The 20,022-nt window shown below is 42.6% G+C and overlaps 1 protein-coding gene and 1 pseudogene across 4 annotated transcripts; one reads left to right on the forward strand and one right to left on the reverse strand.

Annotated features, from left to right (window-relative positions):
- The first annotated feature begins 111 nt into the window (after nt 1-111).
- Nucleotides 112-6,008, forward strand: Hnrnph2 (heterogeneous nuclear ribonucleoprotein H2). 4 transcript variants are annotated; one of them, XM_087599692.1, is made up of 4 exons: nt 112-197; nt 1,539-1,601; nt 1,767-1,811; nt 3,814-6,008. In XM_087599692.1, exon 4 carries the CDS (start codon nt 3,867-3,869, stop codon nt 5,214-5,216), a length of 1,350 nt encoding a protein of 449 aa, XP_087455818.1. In that variant the 5' UTR covers nt 112-197; nt 1,539-1,601; nt 1,767-1,811; nt 3,814-3,866; the 3' UTR covers nt 5,217-6,008.
- An 8,610-nt stretch (nt 6,009-14,618) lies between these two features.
- On the reverse strand, nt 14,619-15,273 carry LOC147998314 (cytochrome c oxidase subunit 7B, mitochondrial pseudogene; annotated as a pseudogene).
- Nucleotides 15,274-20,022: the final 4,749 nt, after the last annotated feature.

Genomic DNA, 20,022 nt, shown 5'->3' on the forward strand with positions numbered 1-20,022 from the left:
CCCGCCCCATTTCCAAAGGAGGAGGAAGTGCGGCACCTTAGTGATCCCGAGTTTAAGCCGAGAGTTGCTCACGTGACCGAGATCTCACATGACGTAGATGCTCACGTGATCAATCGCTTACGTGAGCAGAAGTAGTTCTGGTCGTCGTCTATCGTCTCGCTATAGCCGTTTGAGGGAAGAAGGAGGAAAATCCCCCGGTATCGTTGGAGGTTGGTGTGCGGGTGGGAACTGGGGACCCCGGGTGGTGATAAGGAAGAGCAGAGTCGGGTTTGGGGTCGCCTCCGCCTTTTTCGTGCTCCGCTCCCCCCCAACCCCGTCCTCCTCCCCCCTCCCCCTCCCGGAGTGCCGGGAAGCGGCCTGCGCTGCGCCTGGTGGGGAAATGGTGGACGGTCGTGACTGTGTGCGTGTTTTTGTAAATCAGTTCCTTTGGCCCTATCTCGGGGGACTTTTCTCCCTCTGCCCGCAAGAGGGACACGTAAGATGAAAAGCGATTCAAACACAGTCCGGAGTTAGGGAAAAAAGAAAAGAAAAGAAAAAAACAACAGAGTGAGACCCGCGGTCGGAGTACCGCTCCATCCATTCAGGCGCTCAACTATTCAAACTGCCGGATGGTCTTAAGGGGTCCTGAGGGAATTCCATCCCTAAAAGTATGAGCTAGGCAAGTGATGCGTGCTCGAGAGGCGCCCAATAAATGCGTTTACTTAATTATTTGAACGTTTGTTTTTCTGCTTATCACGATCTACGAGTTGAATTTTGGTCCTTCGAAAAGTAATAAATTCCTTTAAAAGGGACACAGTTCAGCACTACCCAACTCTTATTACAGTTACAAAAAGTGTGCTGTAACATGGGTATAAGTACACAGATTCTTAACTCCTAAATCCTGCTTACTACGTTAGGTAACAGAATCCTGGTGGCCTTCTCAGGAAATGTAAGAAAGCAAAACCTCCCAGCCACTATAGGGAGGACCTATTGAGACAGAATGCTGTAGAAATAACCATCGTCCCTGGGATGGTGTGTCAAATTATTCTTTAAGCAGACCGTTAAGCTTGCACAAAATAAAGTAAAAAAATAAACCATAAACTCAATAGCCATTGTTAACATTTGATGTCCTATCCCCATCACTGCACACAAAAAAGTTTTTAAAATTTTTTGTCATATTCCCATGCATATATTTTTGTTCTAAGATTATTTTAGTTCCAATACAGTGAGCTTAAAGAATTAAAAACTTGAAAGTGTATAATATTAAAAGGTAAAAGGCATTCATTCCATTGGGCTCATTTGTTCTTCAAGTTTATCTTACATGAAGCTCCTTTCAAACGGTCTCTCACACAATTGTGCATTTCGTTTCATTCTTGAACATTTTAATAGAGGTAGGATTATATTATTGAATGTTCATTCATTCATTCATTCAATGTATTTTGCAAATCTTTCCAGGTAGGGGCAGATCACTTGGTCAGTAATTTTAAGGTAGAAATATATTTCATCCATCTCTGTTGATGACCATTTAGTCTTCTGATTTTTTTTTTTAACCATTACAGCAAACATTTTAAAAGTATTTCTGTCGGCCAGATTCCTGGAAGAAACTCTAACAGGGTCAAAGGGTATGTGAATTTTTATTTTTTACATAATTGAGATGAAGAAAATGGCTATAATCTTGAGTCATTTAAAAATATGTAACTTAATATTAAATGTATAATGTTCTACTTTTCTTCATTAAATGCCTTTCAAGTACTACATAGTTCAATAAGTCCTGCTCTTAATTTCAGATAATTCCTTAAGGCACATACCTGAAGTGGATTTTCTGTCAGAAGGTGTGGTAAATATTACCAACATGCTTTTCCACAATCGTACAGTTTTTATCTCTTTTGGTGAACTTTAGATTGTGAACTGTCTGTAATGTTGATGTATTGTCACAGTTGAATTTCCACTATTTTTGATTGGTGTAAAAATGTTGATTTTACTTTCAATTTCATTTTGAATGAAGTTTGAGTGTGTCCCAGACTTTTTCCCTATACACTCCTTTCACTTCTGCATTTAAATTTGGTTTTGGTCATAATCACATCATTACGCCTCTCCTTGTCCCTCCCTCCAAACCTTCCCACGCTTCAACACCTTGCTCTCTTTCCAATTCTTGGCCTTTTTCTCAGTTGTTACATACGTGTGTATATTCCTAAATCATAAATACCACCTGCTCAGCTTATTGTGTGCATGCTGCGAGGATTGACCCTTTGCTACTAGATAACCAATTGGTGTGCGTGGCTTTGGGGAAGACAGCATTCCCCATTATCAGCATTCCCCATTATCAGCATTCCTTAGTTGCTGCAGTCCTATATCCTCCTTTGTTGTGAATTGTTCTGTTCGTGGGTAGGGTCTCAACTATTCATTCCTGGCTGACCTGGAACTCCCTCTGTCAAGCAAGCTGGCCTCAAACTCAGACCTGCCTGTCTCTGCTTCCAGAGTGCTGGGATTAAAGGCACATGCCAGCCCACCCATCTCAATAAGTCACTTTTTAAAAAGATTATTTATTTATTTAAGTGTTCTCTTTGCATGTATGCCTTCTGCATGACAGAGAGGGCATCAGACAGAACAGAGCATTGGATCCCATTAATAAATGATCATGAACCACCATATGGTTGATGGGAATTGAACTCAGAACCTCTGGAAGAGCAGCCAGTGCTCTTTAGCAAGCTCCTCAATAGGTCATTTTAAGAGTTTGCTCGTAGTACCCCTTTCCTTCTGTTTGAATGCTCCATTTGCCTGGGTGATAGGTCTGAAACAGCTGCAATGACATGTTTAAAATCCATAGGTGATACATATATATGTATATCTATCCTCCCTTCTGTACACCCAGAGCTATAATGTACCATAATGTCTTAAGGTTTGGGGGAGGTACATGTCACATAGTACTATGAATACTGAATCCTGAATTGTGCTTATGAACCAAACAAGAGTCTAGGGTATGTATAGAACCCTCAGGATCCCATCTCTTTCGTTATAGTCTTGTCTTTGGAGTTTTGTACCCTTTCATTTTGTGTCCCATTAGAGTTTTTATAGATCCTAGATCTGAGTCCTGGAACAGAATCAGGATAGTTTGTTTCCATTCACCCTTCTGTCTCCAGTTGATACACTTCATCAGCCAGTCCTTCTGTGTATTTGCCTTCTATGTAGTCTGTATTTGCACTTACCTTTGGGGCAACACACAGTTCTCCTTCTCCAGACTTAATTGGTTCTTCCATGGCAGAACTGAGTACTGGATGTGGCCCCTAAAACATGTTTGAATGTATAAATACCCATTAAGCCTTTTCCATTTATCTTTTAGGCTTTAATAGTTCTGTATTTTATTGACTTGCATTCATTGTTTATATTCTTAGGCTATGGATGGATTTGTTGTATCATCTCATGAGTATTGTCTTTTGATTTAAAGAATATTTTCATTTTTATATATAATGGAATGTAGTTACACTTTGTTATATTTAGTTCTAATTTTCTCTGTGTGATGTTAATATATTGGCTCAGTGCAGAAAATTTAGAATATTCGAAATTATCTAAAGGAAAAAAGTATCCATGGAAACAAAAAATTCCTATAATACTGTTAACCAGAAATAACCACCATAAATTAATTATACCTGATACATAATAGAAATGAAATAAGTACCCTCGAAGTGAATGAATTAAAAGTTTTATGCAGTCTTTGTTCATATAGCTCCTTTGAAAATCTTACTGATATGAACTTGTAAAATAATAGTTTTCTTTGTTTCTCTTACTCTATTGTATACACTTTTTCATGACAATAGTTTTCTAATTTTTTTAAAGCCACATTGAAATTGCATTGAGCCAAGCTTGCCACCAAGAGTCCATCAGTCACCATGATGCTGAGCACAGAGGGCAGGGAGGGGTTCGTGGTGAAGGTCAGGGGCCTACCCTGGTCCTGCTCAGCCGAGGAAGTGATGCGCTTCTTTTCTGATTGCAAAATCCAAAATGGCACATCAGGTGTTCGTTTCATCTACACCAGAGAAGGCAGACCGAGTGGTGAAGCATTTGTCGAACTCGAATCTGAAGATGAAGTGAAATTGGCTTTAAAGAAAGACAGAGAAACCATGGGACACAGATATGTTGAAGTATTCAAATCCAACAGTGTTGAAATGGATTGGGTGTTAAAGCATACAGGTCCAAATAGTCCTGATACTGCCAATGATGGGTTTGTACGGCTCAGAGGACTCCCATTTGGCTGTAGCAAGGAAGAAATTGTTCAGTTCTTTTCAGGGTTGGAAATTGTGCCAAATGGGATGACACTGCCAGTGGACTTTCAGGGGCGGAGCACAGGGGAAGCTTTTGTGCAGTTTGCTTCACAGGAGATAGCTGAAAAGGCCTTAAAGAAACACAAGGAAAGAATAGGGCATAGGTACATCGAGATCTTTAAGAGTAGCAGAGCTGAAGTCCGAACCCACTATGATCCCCCTCGAAAGCTCATGACTATGCAGCGCCCGGGTCCTTATGATAGGCCAGGGGCTGGGAGAGGGTATAATAGCATTGGCAGAGGAGCTGGGTTTGAAAGAATGAGGCGGGGTGCCTATGGTGGAGGGTACGGAGGCTATGATGACTACGGAGGTTATAATGACGGGTATGGTTTTGGGTCTGATAGATTTGGAAGAGACCTAAACTACTGTTTCTCAGGAATGTCTGATCATCGATATGGAGATGGTGGGTCCAGTTTCCAGAGCACCACAGGGCACTGTGTACACATGAGGGGGTTACCATACAGAGCCACTGAGAATGATATTTACAATTTTTTCTCACCTCTTAATCCCATGAGAGTACACATTGAAATCGGACCTGATGGCAGAGTCACGGGTGAGGCAGACGTTGAGTTTGCTACTCATGAAGACGCTGTGGCAGCTATGGCAAAAGATAAAGCAAATATGCAGCACAGATATGTGGAGCTCTTCCTGAATTCTACCGCAGGGACGAGTGGAGGAGCTTATGATCATAGCTATGTAGAGCTCTTTTTGAATTCTACAGCAGGGGCAAGCGGTGGTGCTTATGGCAGCCAGATGATGGGAGGGATGGGTTTATCCAACCAGTCTAGTTATGGAGGTCCAGCCAGCCAGCAGCTGAGTGCTGGCTACGGAGGTGGTTATGGTGGTCAGAGCAGTATGAGCGGATATGACCAAGTTCTTCAGGAAAACTCAAGTGACTATCAGTCAAACCTTGCTTAGGAAGAGAGGAAGCATCAAAGAGCATCTACAGGAATAAAAAGTACATTATAGGAACTGGATAGAGTAGGGAGGATGTCCAGCATATCCAGTATGATTGGTAAATGGGAAATACAATTGCTTCTGATCACTATTGGTCAGCTTCTTTCTTTCTTCTTTCTCCTTTTTTTTAAAGAGAACAAAATTTAAGTTTAACAGTTTCGCATTACAAGCTTGTGATTCATGCTTACTGTAAAGTGAAAGTTACGATTGTTTTCAAACTTTAAGCTCAGCAATTTTGAACACTGAAAATATTCATCTAGGATGTAATAACAAGTTCAGTATTGACCATAACTGTCAATTCCACTTTCAGCTTTCCTCAAGTTAGTTATGTTGTAGGAGTGTACTTAAGCAGTAAGCATCTTTAGGTTTAAAGCAGTTTCACTTACGTTAAATGTTGCTCTTATACCACAATACATCGAAAACTTCAGATGCATGTTGAGAAACATGCTTTTCTGTAAAAAATATAGGAGCTGTGTCTGATTCAAAGTGACATTTGGCATGTTTGTTAATTCTAGCTTTTTGGTTTAATATCCTGTAAGGCACGTGAGTGTACACTTTCACCTTTTTTTTTTTTTTTTAAAGATCCGGGACAATTTTGAGATGTGATACCAATACATTAGGAGTTTGGTCATGTTATTTGTATGGAATTCTGGGGCTTTGATTTAAATCTTACCTTGTATTGTGAATTCCATTTAGATGTATTGTACTAAGTGAAACTTGTTAAATAAATCTTCCTTTTAAAAACTGGAAAAATCTTGCATAGTTTGATTTTTTTTTAAATCATGTTCTATTATATGGGCACACAGTAACTGGCTTTTAAAATTGTCTGCTATTGAAATTTTCTTTTCTCAAATATTCCAGGATGAATGGTTCAAGTTTTGATCCTCCTGCCTCTGCCTCCTGAGTATTGGAATTGCAGTCATACATCACTGTCCAGTTTATGCGGTGCTGGGGAATAACCCAGGGCTGCTTGCATACATGACAGGAACTCTACCAACAAGGCTATAGTTATAGCCTAAATTTTGGTTTGTGTGTTTGAGTGTTGGTAGAGGGCAGAGAAGAAGATTGGATATCCTTTTCTAAATACCCTGCCTATAGTCTAGGTGACAGGGTCTTTCACTGAGTCTAGAGCTAGGCTGGCAGCCAGGAAGTCCCAGTGATCTGCCACTGCTGTGTACAGCACTGGGGTTATAGTCACTGCTCTTGCTGGGTCATACTTTGTGAATGACCATAGCTGCTGGCCTTTTTCATGGCTGCTGGAGTTGTGAACGCAGCTTGCTCAGCTAGCACTCATTTATTTTTGATTCTATGTAGTTCCAGGTGTCCTAGAAAACTAGACCAGGCTGGCCTCAAACTCACAGAGATCCACCTGCTTCATCTTCCTAAATGCTGGGTTTAAAAGTGTGCGTGTGCATACCATGCCTGCTCCCCCTCCCCCCAATCTCTCCTTCCTTTCCTTCCTTCCTTCCTTTGGCTGGCCTTGGACTCACAAAGATCCACCTGCCTCTGTCTCCTCAGTGCTGGGATTAAGAGTACTGGGATTGGGACTGAAGAGATGGCTCAACAATTAAGAATACTGACTGCTGGGTTGGGGATTTAGCTCAGTGGTAGAGCGCTTGCTCCAAAAAAAAAAAAAAAGAATACTGACTGCCCTTCCGGAGGTCCTGGGTTCAATTCCCAGCAACCACCTGGTGATTCACATCTGTAATGAGATCTGATGCCCTCTTCTGGTATGTCTGAAGACAGCTACAGTGTACTCATAGAATAAACATTTTTAAAGGACCGGGATTAGGGCTGGAGAGATGGCTCAGCGTTCAAGAGCACTGGCTGCTTGCCAGAGGATCCATGTTCAAATCCCAGCACCCACATAGCAACTCACAACTGTAACTCTAGTTCTAGGTGATCTAGCACCCTCAGACAGACATGAATGCAGATAAAACACCAAGATAGAAGAGTGCTGGGATTAAAGACATGTTTTGCCACCGCTGGCCACAGAAAGCACTCTTACCCATTAAGATGCCTCTCCGTCCCTGCAATGTTTACTTAGTTAGAGACAGGGTTTCTCTGTGTAGCCCTGACTGTCCTGGAGTCTGTAGAACAAGTTGGCTTCAAACTCAACAATCTTCCTACCTCTGCCTCCAAAGAGCTGGGATTAAAGGTGTGTACCACCGCTGTATTTCTTAAAGGTTTTTTTAAACTAGAATTCCTGGAGACTTTGTGCTTTATCAAGACAACATTCCCAAAGTCCAAAGAAGTAGAAAGCAAGTGACTGCTTTCATTTGACCATGAATATGCTATGCCTCAGATGGAAAATAAAGCAGGCTATAGAAAAATCCTATTCTACACAAATTATTTGATAACACCTTTAAGTGCCTTTTATTTTTAGGGTTTTCAGACCTCTAAAGCTTAGTTGTGCTAAGAGTACTTGCGACCACATTTTGAAAACAGCTTAGGATTCTCTCACTCCTAAAGGTTTAACCCTGAAAGGAACTTAAGAAATAGTTGCATTTATGATCACGTGTTCTCTCCTTATTCATGGCAAGTAGCTCGACATTTCTGACATGCAAGCCATAGCTGATTGTTTACCATACCTTGCACCTCCCACGAGTATTCTGAGCACCTGCAGCACTTGTCTTGCGGTACCTTGCATGTCTGTATCCTGGTGGTTAGCAGTTTCACCTCTCATTGACCTGCAGTCCTGGACACCTCAGACCAGTAAAGGCTGCACACTAACTCTGTATTTCTGGATATATGACTGCTCAGGAACTGGACAGTTGTCTTTGAGCTGTCTATGCTCTGCATTTGTAGAGATACCCTGTGATGTAGGGTGCAGGTACCAGCTTCATATTAATTTGTACAGGATACTTTATTAAGTATGGTTTCTGGAAATTTAAAAGAATGGTACTGAGATTTGAGACTCACTGATGGTTTCTACTTAATATTTTCGGTTGGTTGGTTGATTTTTAAGTTGTTTGTAATTTCAAATACAGTTGGCAGGAGAGCAGGCAATCCGGTTTGACTTTTATGTCGTTGCACCTGTCACTATCTTTTTTTCCTAAGCACATTTTAGAACCCTTTCTCAGAGAAGTAAATTCAAGGTGGTGGTTTCTCCGTGCTGAGGAATTTTTCTAGAAGTTTCTCGAAGTATAAATGAAAAAGCTCCAGTTAGCCACTAGATGTCACCAAGTTCCCAAAAAGGAGAGCTGACTCCTGCGATGCTAGAAAGCCCTTTGCTACATTAAAATGGGGCCAGCAACACGGCTTTTGCAGATAAAGGTGCTCCCTGCCTGCCGTGCCTCTCAGTGTTTGATCCCTGGGGACCCACACCAAAGAGACCTATGCTGAGAGAATGAAACTCAGCAAGCTGTCCTCTCACCAGCTTCCTCTCATGTGGTATGTCCCCCACCCCTCAAAAAATAGTAAGAAACTCAGGCTCTGGGGAAGAGTGAAAGGAAAGAGTCTGGAGGACATATGTGCTCAGTCCTAGAGGTGGCAGAAGGACAATAGTACCAACACTGATCCCTGATCCCCGTATACTATACTTGTCTACAGGCACCCCCACTCCACCCTACCGCACACACTGCTAGTGACCCAGCATAAAAATTACCCAGGGAAGTATTATAGGAGGTAAACTGGATGTTCCGCTCTCCTGAGTCAAGCTACTTGGCAAGAGCAGCATACAGTTGTACGGTACAGTAATCATGGCCTAAAATTGTTCCCACAATAACTTGTGTCAGTGTTCCGGTGTGGTTTGTGGAGCAGCAGCAGTACAACCTCAGGCTTCCTTAAGAATGTGGCTTTTCAGAATTGGAACGATTGAGAAACTCAGGGTGAATCCCAACAAGCTGTGTTTTAATAAGTATGTAATGTGCTCTGCTAATGTGCTTATTTATGTGTGGGTTCTGTAAGCCACTGATCCATTCACTCATTCCGGACTTAATTCATCTGACCCTAAAATGGGTAACCAAATAGAATCATATCTAGAACCACAGAAGACTGTTGACTCATCCCCTAGCAAAGTAGTAAGAAAATGTGATGTCAAATTCATTTGTAAATCAAATACCTATCCGAGTGTACATATGCACACCAGAAGAGGGCATCAGATCCCATTTCAGGTAGCTGTGAGTCACCATGGGATTGCTGGGATTTGAACTCAGGATCTTAACTGCTCTTAACTGCTGAGCCCCAAGAAGATTTTTTAATGCTATTAGTAAAAATGATAGCAATTTTTTCCAAAATGGGCCATAAGGGCGATTGCCACACAACTGGTGATAAAGTGGAATTCCATTGGTTTGCCCAGTACCAGGCTGAGTGTCATGAGAGCTCTTTTGTAACCTGTTCCCACACTGACTGCAATTCAGTCTTGTGAATGGTATCCCCTTTCTTTCCTCCCTTCCTTTTCTGCACGTTAAAATAAAATTATTTTGTGTATATAGGTGGGGAGTTGCCTGGATGTTTATCTGTGGACCACTTGGGTATGTGGGAGTAGTGGAGAGGAGAGGAAACTGGAATGGACCATCCTGTGGATGCTGGGAACAGAACCTGGGCCCCCTAGGAGAGGTGTCAGTGTCCTTAACTGACAGTCTGCTTTCTCCAGCCCCAACCTAAGCTGGAGGACAGTTTTATTAGAGTCTAAAAGAAAACTCCCAGGGTAGCAAGCTGTAAATCTTGGGAGCTGCCAGAAGTGGGAAGGAAGATGGCGGGGAGAGGAAGTCATCCAGTTCGGGTTAGAGAAAGAGTGAAGCCCAGTTTCTTAGGGAAAGCATGCTTAGAAAGGAGATAGAAGAAAAGGACGTTTTACACTTTTTCTGAAAAGCCAGCCAGCTCACTGGTGCTCCATTAACTGAGTGTCCCATTTATCTTTTCCTAATGCTCTGTTTGGCCAATCTGTTAAGATATCCAGCTGTTTGCTTCTGGTTTTCTTTCTTTTATTCGTTTGTTTAGAGGTTGAGGGAGTCTGGGGATTGAACCTGGGACCTTGCCTACGAAGACAAAACCACTGAGATACATACCTAACCCTTTTGAAATAGTCTGATTGAATATTGCCAGTAACCATTTTCCAAGATCCTCTTTACCCTCTTGCTGCTACCCTTTGTGCTTGATCTGTTTCTCATATAAGGGGTGCTATTAGGTTTCATTGCCACCCCCACTTTAGAGATGGGGAAACTGAGTCTCAGGGACTCAACCATCTTGGGGAAAGAAAGTTGTGCTGGAGGAAAGCAGGAAATAATGTGGGTGGGGGAGTGAAGAACATGTCTGGGTTCCACGTGGGATGGTGTAGCGGCTCCTGGGAACTTGTGGGTGAGGATATCTCTGAGCAACGCAGGAACCACTCTCAGCTTTCCCAGCCCTCTCTCTCTCACTAGGGAGCTCACAGTAAGCAGGGGGGTGGGGGCCTGGGATAGGGAGGGTCGAGAGAATTTGGCCGTAATCCATTTCTTCCTCTCTTTCCAGATGGCTGGAGGCCCTTAAACAATCCACAGCCCCGCCCCCCCCCCCCCCCGGTCCCCCAGCACATTCCACTGCAAGGACCGGAGTTGGGAAAAGGCTGCCCGGAAATGGCGGCTAAAGCCTGGTGGGGGCTGGTACCGGGTCACTGAAGCAAATGGGGGAGTGGTCAAGACTGATGAGTGGCAGATGGTGGTGAGGCAAGGGAGCCCTGGAAGGTGTCTGCAGAGCGGAGAGAGGGATAAATACCACCTTTGTTAGCTATTGCTAAGCATCTGGAAAAACCCAGGCTTTCTATCTCTCCGGCCTTCTCAGACCCCTCCCCCTCCCCCAAGCAAGGCGGGAAAGCAGGCCAAAATGCAGCATAACCCAAGACAGGGAAGTCTGGAGAGCCACCCTCCCTACTAACTGCCACTGTGTGATCATCCCCATCTCCCATCCCCTCCTCCTGGGTTATCGGAGGCTCATTGGTTCCCTGGTCTGCCCCTTCAAGCAGGGACTCCCTGCACCCAGGGCAGCTCCAGAGAGTCGGTGGGAAGGGACACTGCAGCTACCTCCTCTAGAAGGTGTCACATTACCCTACGGAGCGCTCCTGTCTTGGCATGCAGGAAGCGGCAGAATACAAGTTTATTTTTCAGTTGAGTGTTGATCCAACGTTTATGGCTTGTGATTAATCTTTTTCCTTCTGTTCTTGAATCTCCTATCGATGGTGAGATCAAGGACAAACAGCTCACCAACTGTCACAACACCATATTGGAACTTTGAAGCATTCTGAAAACATGCTGGTTGTTTTTCTTTTTCTACCCATTGCACGTTCTTTTTCTCCTTTTAGATTTTTTCTTTCCTATGTAGCAAAATTCTTAAAAGCATATTTTACCACTCCCATCCACCCTCCCCTCCTTAGTTCACACTTACTTGTTCCCATTTTGCTTTGCTTTGTCTGAACTCAACATGACCTTAAACATGCAATCTCCTGCCTCCCGCTTCCAAATGCCTAAGTTCCAGGCCTGTGCTACCTTGCAGAGGTAGTCTAAACAGATTTCTGTGCTCTAAATCTTTCTGCACAAATAAGCTGAGCACTTTCTACTTGTCATTTTCGACCTATTTGACGTGTGTTCTTTAAAATTTTCCTGTTAAGCTGTACTCCTCCCCCTTTTGGTGGTGTGGGGGCTGGCACCTAGGGCTTTGCACAATCTAGGCATGTAGGGTTGTTGCTTTTGTGTGTGAGTGTGTGTGTGTCCGTGCATGTGTGTGTACATGTGTGCCTGAGTGTGTGTGTGTATGTGAGTGCGTGTGTATGTTTTATCATTAGATTGGCCATTAATCAGTAAATGTGATGACTTCCAAGAACTGCCTGTTGGTTAGAGGCTGAGGAATAGTTTAGAGGTAATAGGAATGCCCTAAAACGTACATTGTAGTGATGGTCTGAACAACACTGTAAGTTTACAAAGGACTGTTTCAGTAAGAATTTTTCGTTCCTTCATCAAATAGTCTCCCAGCCAGTGACACCCTCGCTCAGCTCCTTGGCTGTAAATCTATGCTATTGTTATATTTGGAATCGAGTTGTTCTATATTGAAATCCCTTTTCCTTTATTATAGGGGTTTGTACTAAAAAACCTATCTAGGGGGTGGAGAGATCGCTAAGAGACCAAGTTGCTCTTCCAGAAGAGTTGGGTTCAATTCCCAGAACATACATGATGGCTCCCAAAATAACTCCAAGGACTGTCGTCCACTTCTGGCCTTCCTGGGAACTGCACACACATGGTACACAGGTGTACATGCAAGCAAATCATCCTTTACATGTAAAATAATAAAATAACAATAAAAAACGACTTAAAATCTATCTTAAGCATTTTTTCTTTTGTGCCTGAGAAGACCAGCACTGTCGGATCAGTTCTCCTGTGTTCCATTCTCTCAAGAAAGATTCTCTCACAGAACTTGGGGTTCATCATTTCTCTTCAGTTAGGTTAGCTTGCCAGCAAGCCAGGCGGCCATGCCTATTTTTTTATAACATGGGTTCTGGGGATCCAAACGTAAGTTCTCATGCTTGCACAGTAATTACTCTTGCTCAGTAAGCTGCTTTCCAGTTCATATCTTCACTACTTTTAACCAATAAATAGCTCTTTTGGGAAAAAGACACTAGATACATTTCTGGTAATATATAGTCTGGCTTCCTAGAGAACAATTTTTTTTTTATAGATTTAGTTTAGCGGGACATGGTGGCACATACCTTTAGGACCCGTACTTGGAAAGCAGAGAGGATCCATGTCTGTGAATTTGAGGCCAGCCTGAGCTACCTAGTGGTGAGTGCCAGGTCATCCAGAGCTTACATCTGTCGGAACACACACCTAAAACTTCCTATTTATTTTATATTTAAGTGCATGTGTGAGACGGAGGTGGGTATGTAAGTGAGTTCAGGTGCCTTTGAAAGCCAGAGGCCTTGCAACTGAAGTTATCAGCTGTTTAGAGTCACCAGATAAGGCTTCCAGGAACTTCATTTGGGACATCTGCAAGAACAGTGTGTGTGTGTGTGTGTGTGTGTGTGTGTGTGTGTGTGTGTGTGTGTGTGCGCATGTGTGTAACAGAAATGAGTGTAAGTACTTAGTAGATGGGTACATAGAGCTAGAAAAGCCCATAAGGTGCATTGGCTCAGTGGTTTCGAGCACTTTCTGTTCTTCAGAGACCTGAGTTTGGTTCCCAGCATCTTCATGGTAGTAAACAGGTATCTCTGCAGTTCCAGAGGCCAGCAGTCCCCTCTTCTAGCCTCTGTAGACACCAGGCATGCGAGTGATGTGCATACACGCATGCAGGCAAAACCATTATATGCATAAAATAAATAAATCTTTTAAAAACTAAAGAAGGGGGAGTCGACTAGTCATGGTAGTCAGGAATAGAGCCTAAGAGAGTGAATATCGACCTGACAAGTATGGGAAGGGTGGAGACTAATTAGCTTGGGAAACAGAGCGCAGGCATATGTTTGAAGACAGAATGGAGAAAACGGGATCGAAATATGTATGGACAGTAGGGAGAACATTAGACTGTGAGTTGAGGCTATGCCAGTGTGGAGGGTCAGGACAGACAAGGCTTTAGAAACTAGCTTAAGTTGTTTTGTGCATATTCTTTTGTAAAAAATTGATTTATTTATTTTATTTATATGAGTAAACTGTAGTTGTCTTCAGACACATCAGAAGAGAACATCGGATCCCATTACAGATGGTTGTGAGCCACCATGTGGTTGCTGGGAATTGAACTCAGGACCTCTGGAAGAGCAATCAGTGCTCTTAACCGTTGAGCCATCTCTCCAGCCATTTTGTGCATATTCTAAGAGCTATTGGGACCCTGTGGATTGGAGACAATGAATCAGGTATGCTTTTTGAAAATAATAGCTCTGGCTGCAGTGTGGGAAAAGGATTGGGAAGGGGTCAGAATCCTACCAGGGATTTTTGTTTGTTTGCTTGAGATTAGGGTTTACTGTGTAGCCCTGATTAGCCTGGAACTCACTATTGTAGATCAGACTGACCAAACTCTCAGAAATCCCCCTAGCTCTGACTCTAGAGTGGTGGGATTAAAAGGATGTACCATCATTATCTGGCTCTTATTAAGGGTTACAGACCAGATACTACTGTACTAGGATTTTATATGGGACACGGGGAATTCAAACTCAGGTCCTCATGCAAGTGCAGCAAGTTCTGACCTACTGAACCATCTTCCCAACCCATGACCTCTTTTTAATGAATTATTATTGTTGTTGTTGTTATTTTAATTGTACACATATATAATTATGGGCTACATTATAACTTTTTTGAAGGTTTCAAAGGTGCTTTATTTCTTTATTTTTTTTCTTCAATCTGCCATGTTTTAATGAGTACATGATTCCTTGACTTGGCATTCATTTATGAGTTGATTTTGAAACAATTCCTTGATTATTGTATCAGCTGGCATGACTACTGATCTCTCCATTCCTTTGGGGTGACTCTGCCAACAGAGGACAGGTTCCATTCTATTCAAATTTGTGTGGCTGTATATGTCCATGCAGAAACACAGAAGATGCTTCTACCTGCTAATACAGCATTTCCATATTTGTCATGGAAAGTAGGTGTCATCTTCTGATGGCTCTGCCTTGCCACCACTTGCTGAATGCTTCGAACTTGGAGATGACTTAGTGCGTTTTGGCCAAGGGCAACGTTGCGGAGACAAGGATGGAACTGCGGTGACTACAGCTGCTACCTGGGTGCAAATTCACCCCAGCTACCCTTGCAGAGTCCTGAAAAACAAAATGGCTTTCTACATTATAACTTTTTTTTCTTTTTTTTTTTCGGAGCTGGGGACTGAACCCAGGGCCTTGCGCTTGCTAGGCAAACGCTCTACCACTGAGCTAAATCCCCAACCCCCCATTATAACTTTTTAATACTTGTATATAACGTGTATATGAAGGTACTTAATGTTCTTTATTTCCTTGGTTATGTTTGGCACTTTCAAACTCCATTTCTCCAGTTAATTTTTGTAAACTCTGTAACAGGTTATTGCAGACCACACTGACCACATTGTGCTGTGGAATCCCAGAACCCATTACTTTCTCCCCTCTCCCTTATACTGAAAATAGATTTCTTTCCTCATATAATATGTCCTGATTACAATTTCCTCTCCCTCTACTCCTCCCAGTCCCTCCCACCTTTCCTTCCATCCAGATCCACTCTCTTTCTGTCTCTCATTAGAAAATAAACAGGCTTCTGAGGGCTACAAATAAAACAAAATAACACATTGTAATAGGGCAAAACAAACGAAAGGAAATGTAACCCTCCCCAAAAGGGAAATGAATTATATATAGATTCATATGCACCTTCAGAAACCTCATAAAAACAGTAAACTGGAAGCCATAATACGTGCAAAGGACCTGCAGAGGAAAGAGGTAGGGAAAGGCTGACATGACATTATGGGACAAGTAACCTCCCAAAGTGCTATTGAGTTTGCCTTCAGTTGGTATTTACTGCTGGACATGCAGCCTACCTTTAAAGTAGTTTGTTCCCCAGTGAGACTCTCTTGGAGAAAACTAAACTTTCATTTGCAAGTGGTTATCCATTGGAGATAGCTTCTAGGTTGGGGATAAAAGTATGTGCCCACTCCTCTTTTCTGCTCTAGGAGTCCATCTGGTATAGACCCATGCAGGACCTGTGCATGCTGCGTCATTCTCTGAGTTCACGTGACGTGTGTTGACCTTTAGAGGTTTCCTTAGTGTCTTCCATTGCCTCTGGCTATTACACCTTTTCTATCTCCTTTTCGGCAAGGTCCCCAAACCCTGAGGGGAGGGATGTAATGGAGACATCCCATTTAGGGCTGAGTGTTTCAAGAACCATGAATGAGTGCCATCTAATTGAGTTGTTTGCCAATGGAGTCCCATGGGAACTCCCAAGCCCCAAACAGCCCAGGCTGGTGTCAAGAATATGTTACTTTCCACAAACTGACTCCAAAGTCCTAGTGCCTAGAGACCTACAAAACTCATTGAACATGGAAAAGTTGAACTGGTACCTATATAAACCTTCCCCCTACGTGCTAGCGTCCATGCTACAGGAAGGTAGTTCTAGTGCCATGGCAGCACAAAGCTTGTGGGAGTAACCAGCCAATGTCTGATTTGACTTAAAGGGTACGTAACTTGACTCCATGAGATGGATCCCATACTGCATACTGCATAGGTGACCAAGAACTGGAGACTGCCACAAGCACAGGGATCAAGGGTAAAAACAAATATTAACCTTTTATTAAAAAATATTAAAATTCATTATAGATCAGTGACTTGGCCAGCCATCGTCAGAAAAGCTTCCTCCTGGGAACAAGCACACAGAGACCCACAGCCAGACATTATGCACAGAGTAGGAGATATTGGAATACCCGTTACTTTCATTACTGTGTGTTGATACCCACCTAATATGTTTTAAGTACCCTCTCTTTTGTTGTTGTTGAGACATGATTTATGTAGCCCAATCTAGCTTCAGACTCACTATTGCAGCTGAGACTGCCTTTGAACTTCTGATCCCCCCTGATACTTCTTTTATTGTTTAGTTTGGTTTTCTAAGACAGGATTTCTCTGTGTAGCCCTAGCTGTCCTGGAACTATCACATGCGGCTTCCCTGCTACTGTTAGAATGGCAGTTAAATGGAGAAGACAAATGGCTGTCTTCACTGTTATTTTCTGACATACAACTCCTAAAAAACCTTGGGATTTCTTTTATTCTTTTTTTATATTTATTTATTTTATGTATAACTGTAGCTGTCTTCAGACACACCAGAAGAGGACATCAGATCCCATTACAGATGGTTGTGAACCACCATGTGGTCCTGGGAATTGAACTCAGGACCTCTGGAAGAACAGTCAGTGCTCTTAACTGCTGAGCCATCTCTCCAGCCCCACCCTTGGTATTTCTTAGACCCTAAGTATTCTGCTTACTAATAAGGAGATCGGTATCTGAGGCTACAAGGGAGCTTCATGATGGAAGGCTCAAAAGCCTGGGGAACTCAGTTTGAGCCCTTGGACTCACATAATAGCTGAAAGCAGAGAATTAACTCCACAAAGCTGTCTTCTGACCTTCAAACATGCACTGTGACAAGTGCCTTCCCATAGTAGTAAATACAGTTTGAGACTAAGGTATGATTTGATGGTTGGAACTTTCTTCCCCACCCCCAATCTCTGAAATGGGAAGAGGAATTGAACATTAAGGTGAACTGGAGGGCTGAAAATGGTTGATCATACTTATATAATACAACCTCCACATCTGAGGTGCTCCTGGACAGTCATTCTTCTGAAACTGAACCCTCACACTGTGATTCTATTTCCAAGGTAGAATGTGTTAGAATTGTAGAGAAGACCCAGCTGATGCCTACTGTAGCACTAACGATGGCTTTTTAATGGAGAAATTGTTCATACTTATGGAAATAAGACTCTGTCAACTAGAGAAGAAAAAGAACGGTTTGATTTTTTCCCTATAACTTATAGGGAGAGTGAGGGGATAATGATCAAGGACACTTTCTCAGCTGGCAAAGGCAATGCATGCCTCTAATCCAGCTAGTTGGTAGCCCAAACCAGGAGGATCAGCAGCTCAAAGCTGTCCTTTAGCATACAGTGAATTTGAAGTCAGCCTGAAGTGTTGGGAAAAAAAAGAAAGAAAGCAAAGGAAACCCCAAAGGGAGAGGTCATTTCTCAGTTTGTTTATATCCCCTGATATTTGGTTTGAGGTAAGCAGAGAAAAGCAATACCAAATTCAGGGAAGGAGTGGGAGACTGCTTTTAGAGATGTCTTGCAGGTACCTTTGAATATACCTGAGGGAAGCTGTATAGACAGTTAGATGGACACATCTAGAGCTTAGGAAAAGTCTGTAGGCTGGAGGGATAAATTGGGAGCTATTTCGTATTCAGGTAGTGGTCCCTGAAACCACAGGTGAGGCTGAAGTCCGTGTTGGGGTGAGACTGCAGAAGATAGGGCTTAAGAGCTGCCTCAAAAAGGAGCAGCAAGCATTTTCATGTGGAAGAGAGGAGGACCAGCATGCAAGAGAGACAGGGAGAGGCACCTGGAAATTTCTTTTTAAAAAAACCAACAATATGGGGTTGGGGATTTAGCTCAGTGGTAGAGCGCTTGCCTAGCAAGCCCAAGATCCTGAGTTCAGTCCTCAGCTCTGGAAAAAAAAACAACAATATTAGGAGAAGCTTTAATCATAGATTGTTTTAAGAAATGGGAGCTGGGAAATATGGAGGCCTTAATGTGGTCTGAGTTTGATTGTTTTCTCTCTCTCTCTCTGTCTCTCTCTCTCTTTGTCTTTCCCTTCTTCCCTCCCCCTCCCTCCTTCCCTGTCTGTCTGCCTGTCTGTCTGTCTGTCTGTCTGTCTTTCACACCATGCACAGTGTCAGATCTCTTTTTATGGAATGATGGGTAGAAATCTAGGCTGGAGTGTATGGAGGTATGGCTAGATGATAGGAGTACCCAACAAAATAGAAAAAAATGATTATAGGCAATTATTTGAAGCAGCATGCTCAATAAAGGGAATGTAGTAGTATAGCAGGAAAGAGATTAGGAGTCAAGAGCAATTATTATTATTATTATTATTATTATTATTATTATTGTTATTATTATTATTGTTATTACTACTACTACTACTACTACTACTACTACTACTACTACAGATTTTCATGTATATCAGGCTGGCCTCAAACATACTAAGCAACCAGGGATGACCTGGAGCTCCTGATTGTCCTTCTTTACCTCCCGCGTGCTAGAGAGAAGCCCTTTTAAATAGGGAGAAATTTTATGGGTATGTAAAAATCACAGTTAAGCATTTGTTGGGAGTGAGTAGCTGAACAGAGAAAAGGATGACACCATAGTGTACATCTACTAAGAAAGGAGGAAGATGTGGGAGCTAAAATATAGGTGGTGTGTAGGAGGAGGCATGGGCAATTGTCTTAAACCGCGAGACTGCTCAGAAGGCAGCTTGCACAGCGGTGCTGTTTATGCTTGCTTTGGGGAAGATGAGAGGGAACTCTTTTCTGACACTGCCCAACCATTCTTTTTTATGTAAATGGTTGTGGTCACTTGCACTACACATAGAGACAATAAAATGGCCAGCAGCGGGAAGTTGGAAGACAAAGAAGAAGGTTCAGTGAGTTGAGGGGTGAGAACTGGTTGTGGGGGGACTGACTGGGTAACTGTGATGGCCTATTTCAGGTTGTCGATGGCAGATTTACCGTGAACCACACTTTACTTTTCCTAAGGGCCTTCCTTAGGTTAAGGTGTTTTATTTCATCTTCAAAGCAGCTTAATAAGCAGGAGATTATTTTTACCTCCTTTTCAAGATGATAAAATGGCAAAGCTGTCTCATTTGTTTAAGGGTAGAAAGCTAGGTCTGCAGCCTAGCATCACATCCAGGTTATATTGTTCCATGCGTACTATCTTGACCACTAAATGCACCTATGTCCTGAGATTAGGTCCTGATCACACTTTACTGTTGCAAAATATAGGTCTACATAATCCCATTTAATGACTGCGCCATATTCCTTTGTGTGAACACAGCACCCATTATTATAATGTGATCTACGCATTTTTTTTCTTCCACTAGGTTTTTCTTCACACACAGAGTTGCCAGAGGAGAGTAAACGCAGCATGCATTATGATGCGATCTGAGCATTTTTTTTCCTCTTAATAGGCACGAGCTGAGTTGCCAGAGCAGAATAAACTGTTGTGTTCCTTTGTCTCCTGTGCTGTGTAGGAAGAAAGCTCAGAAAAGCTGCCAGTTGTTTGCCTTTCTGGGCCTGATTAGAGGCTCTGTGTGAGCTGAGCC

This window comes from Rattus norvegicus, chromosome X (assembly GCF_021556685.1).
Source record: "Rattus norvegicus strain SHRSP/BbbUtx chromosome X, alternate assembly SHRSP_T2T, whole genome shotgun sequence".
NCBI lineage: Eukaryota > Metazoa > Chordata > Mammalia > Rodentia > Muridae > Rattus > Rattus norvegicus.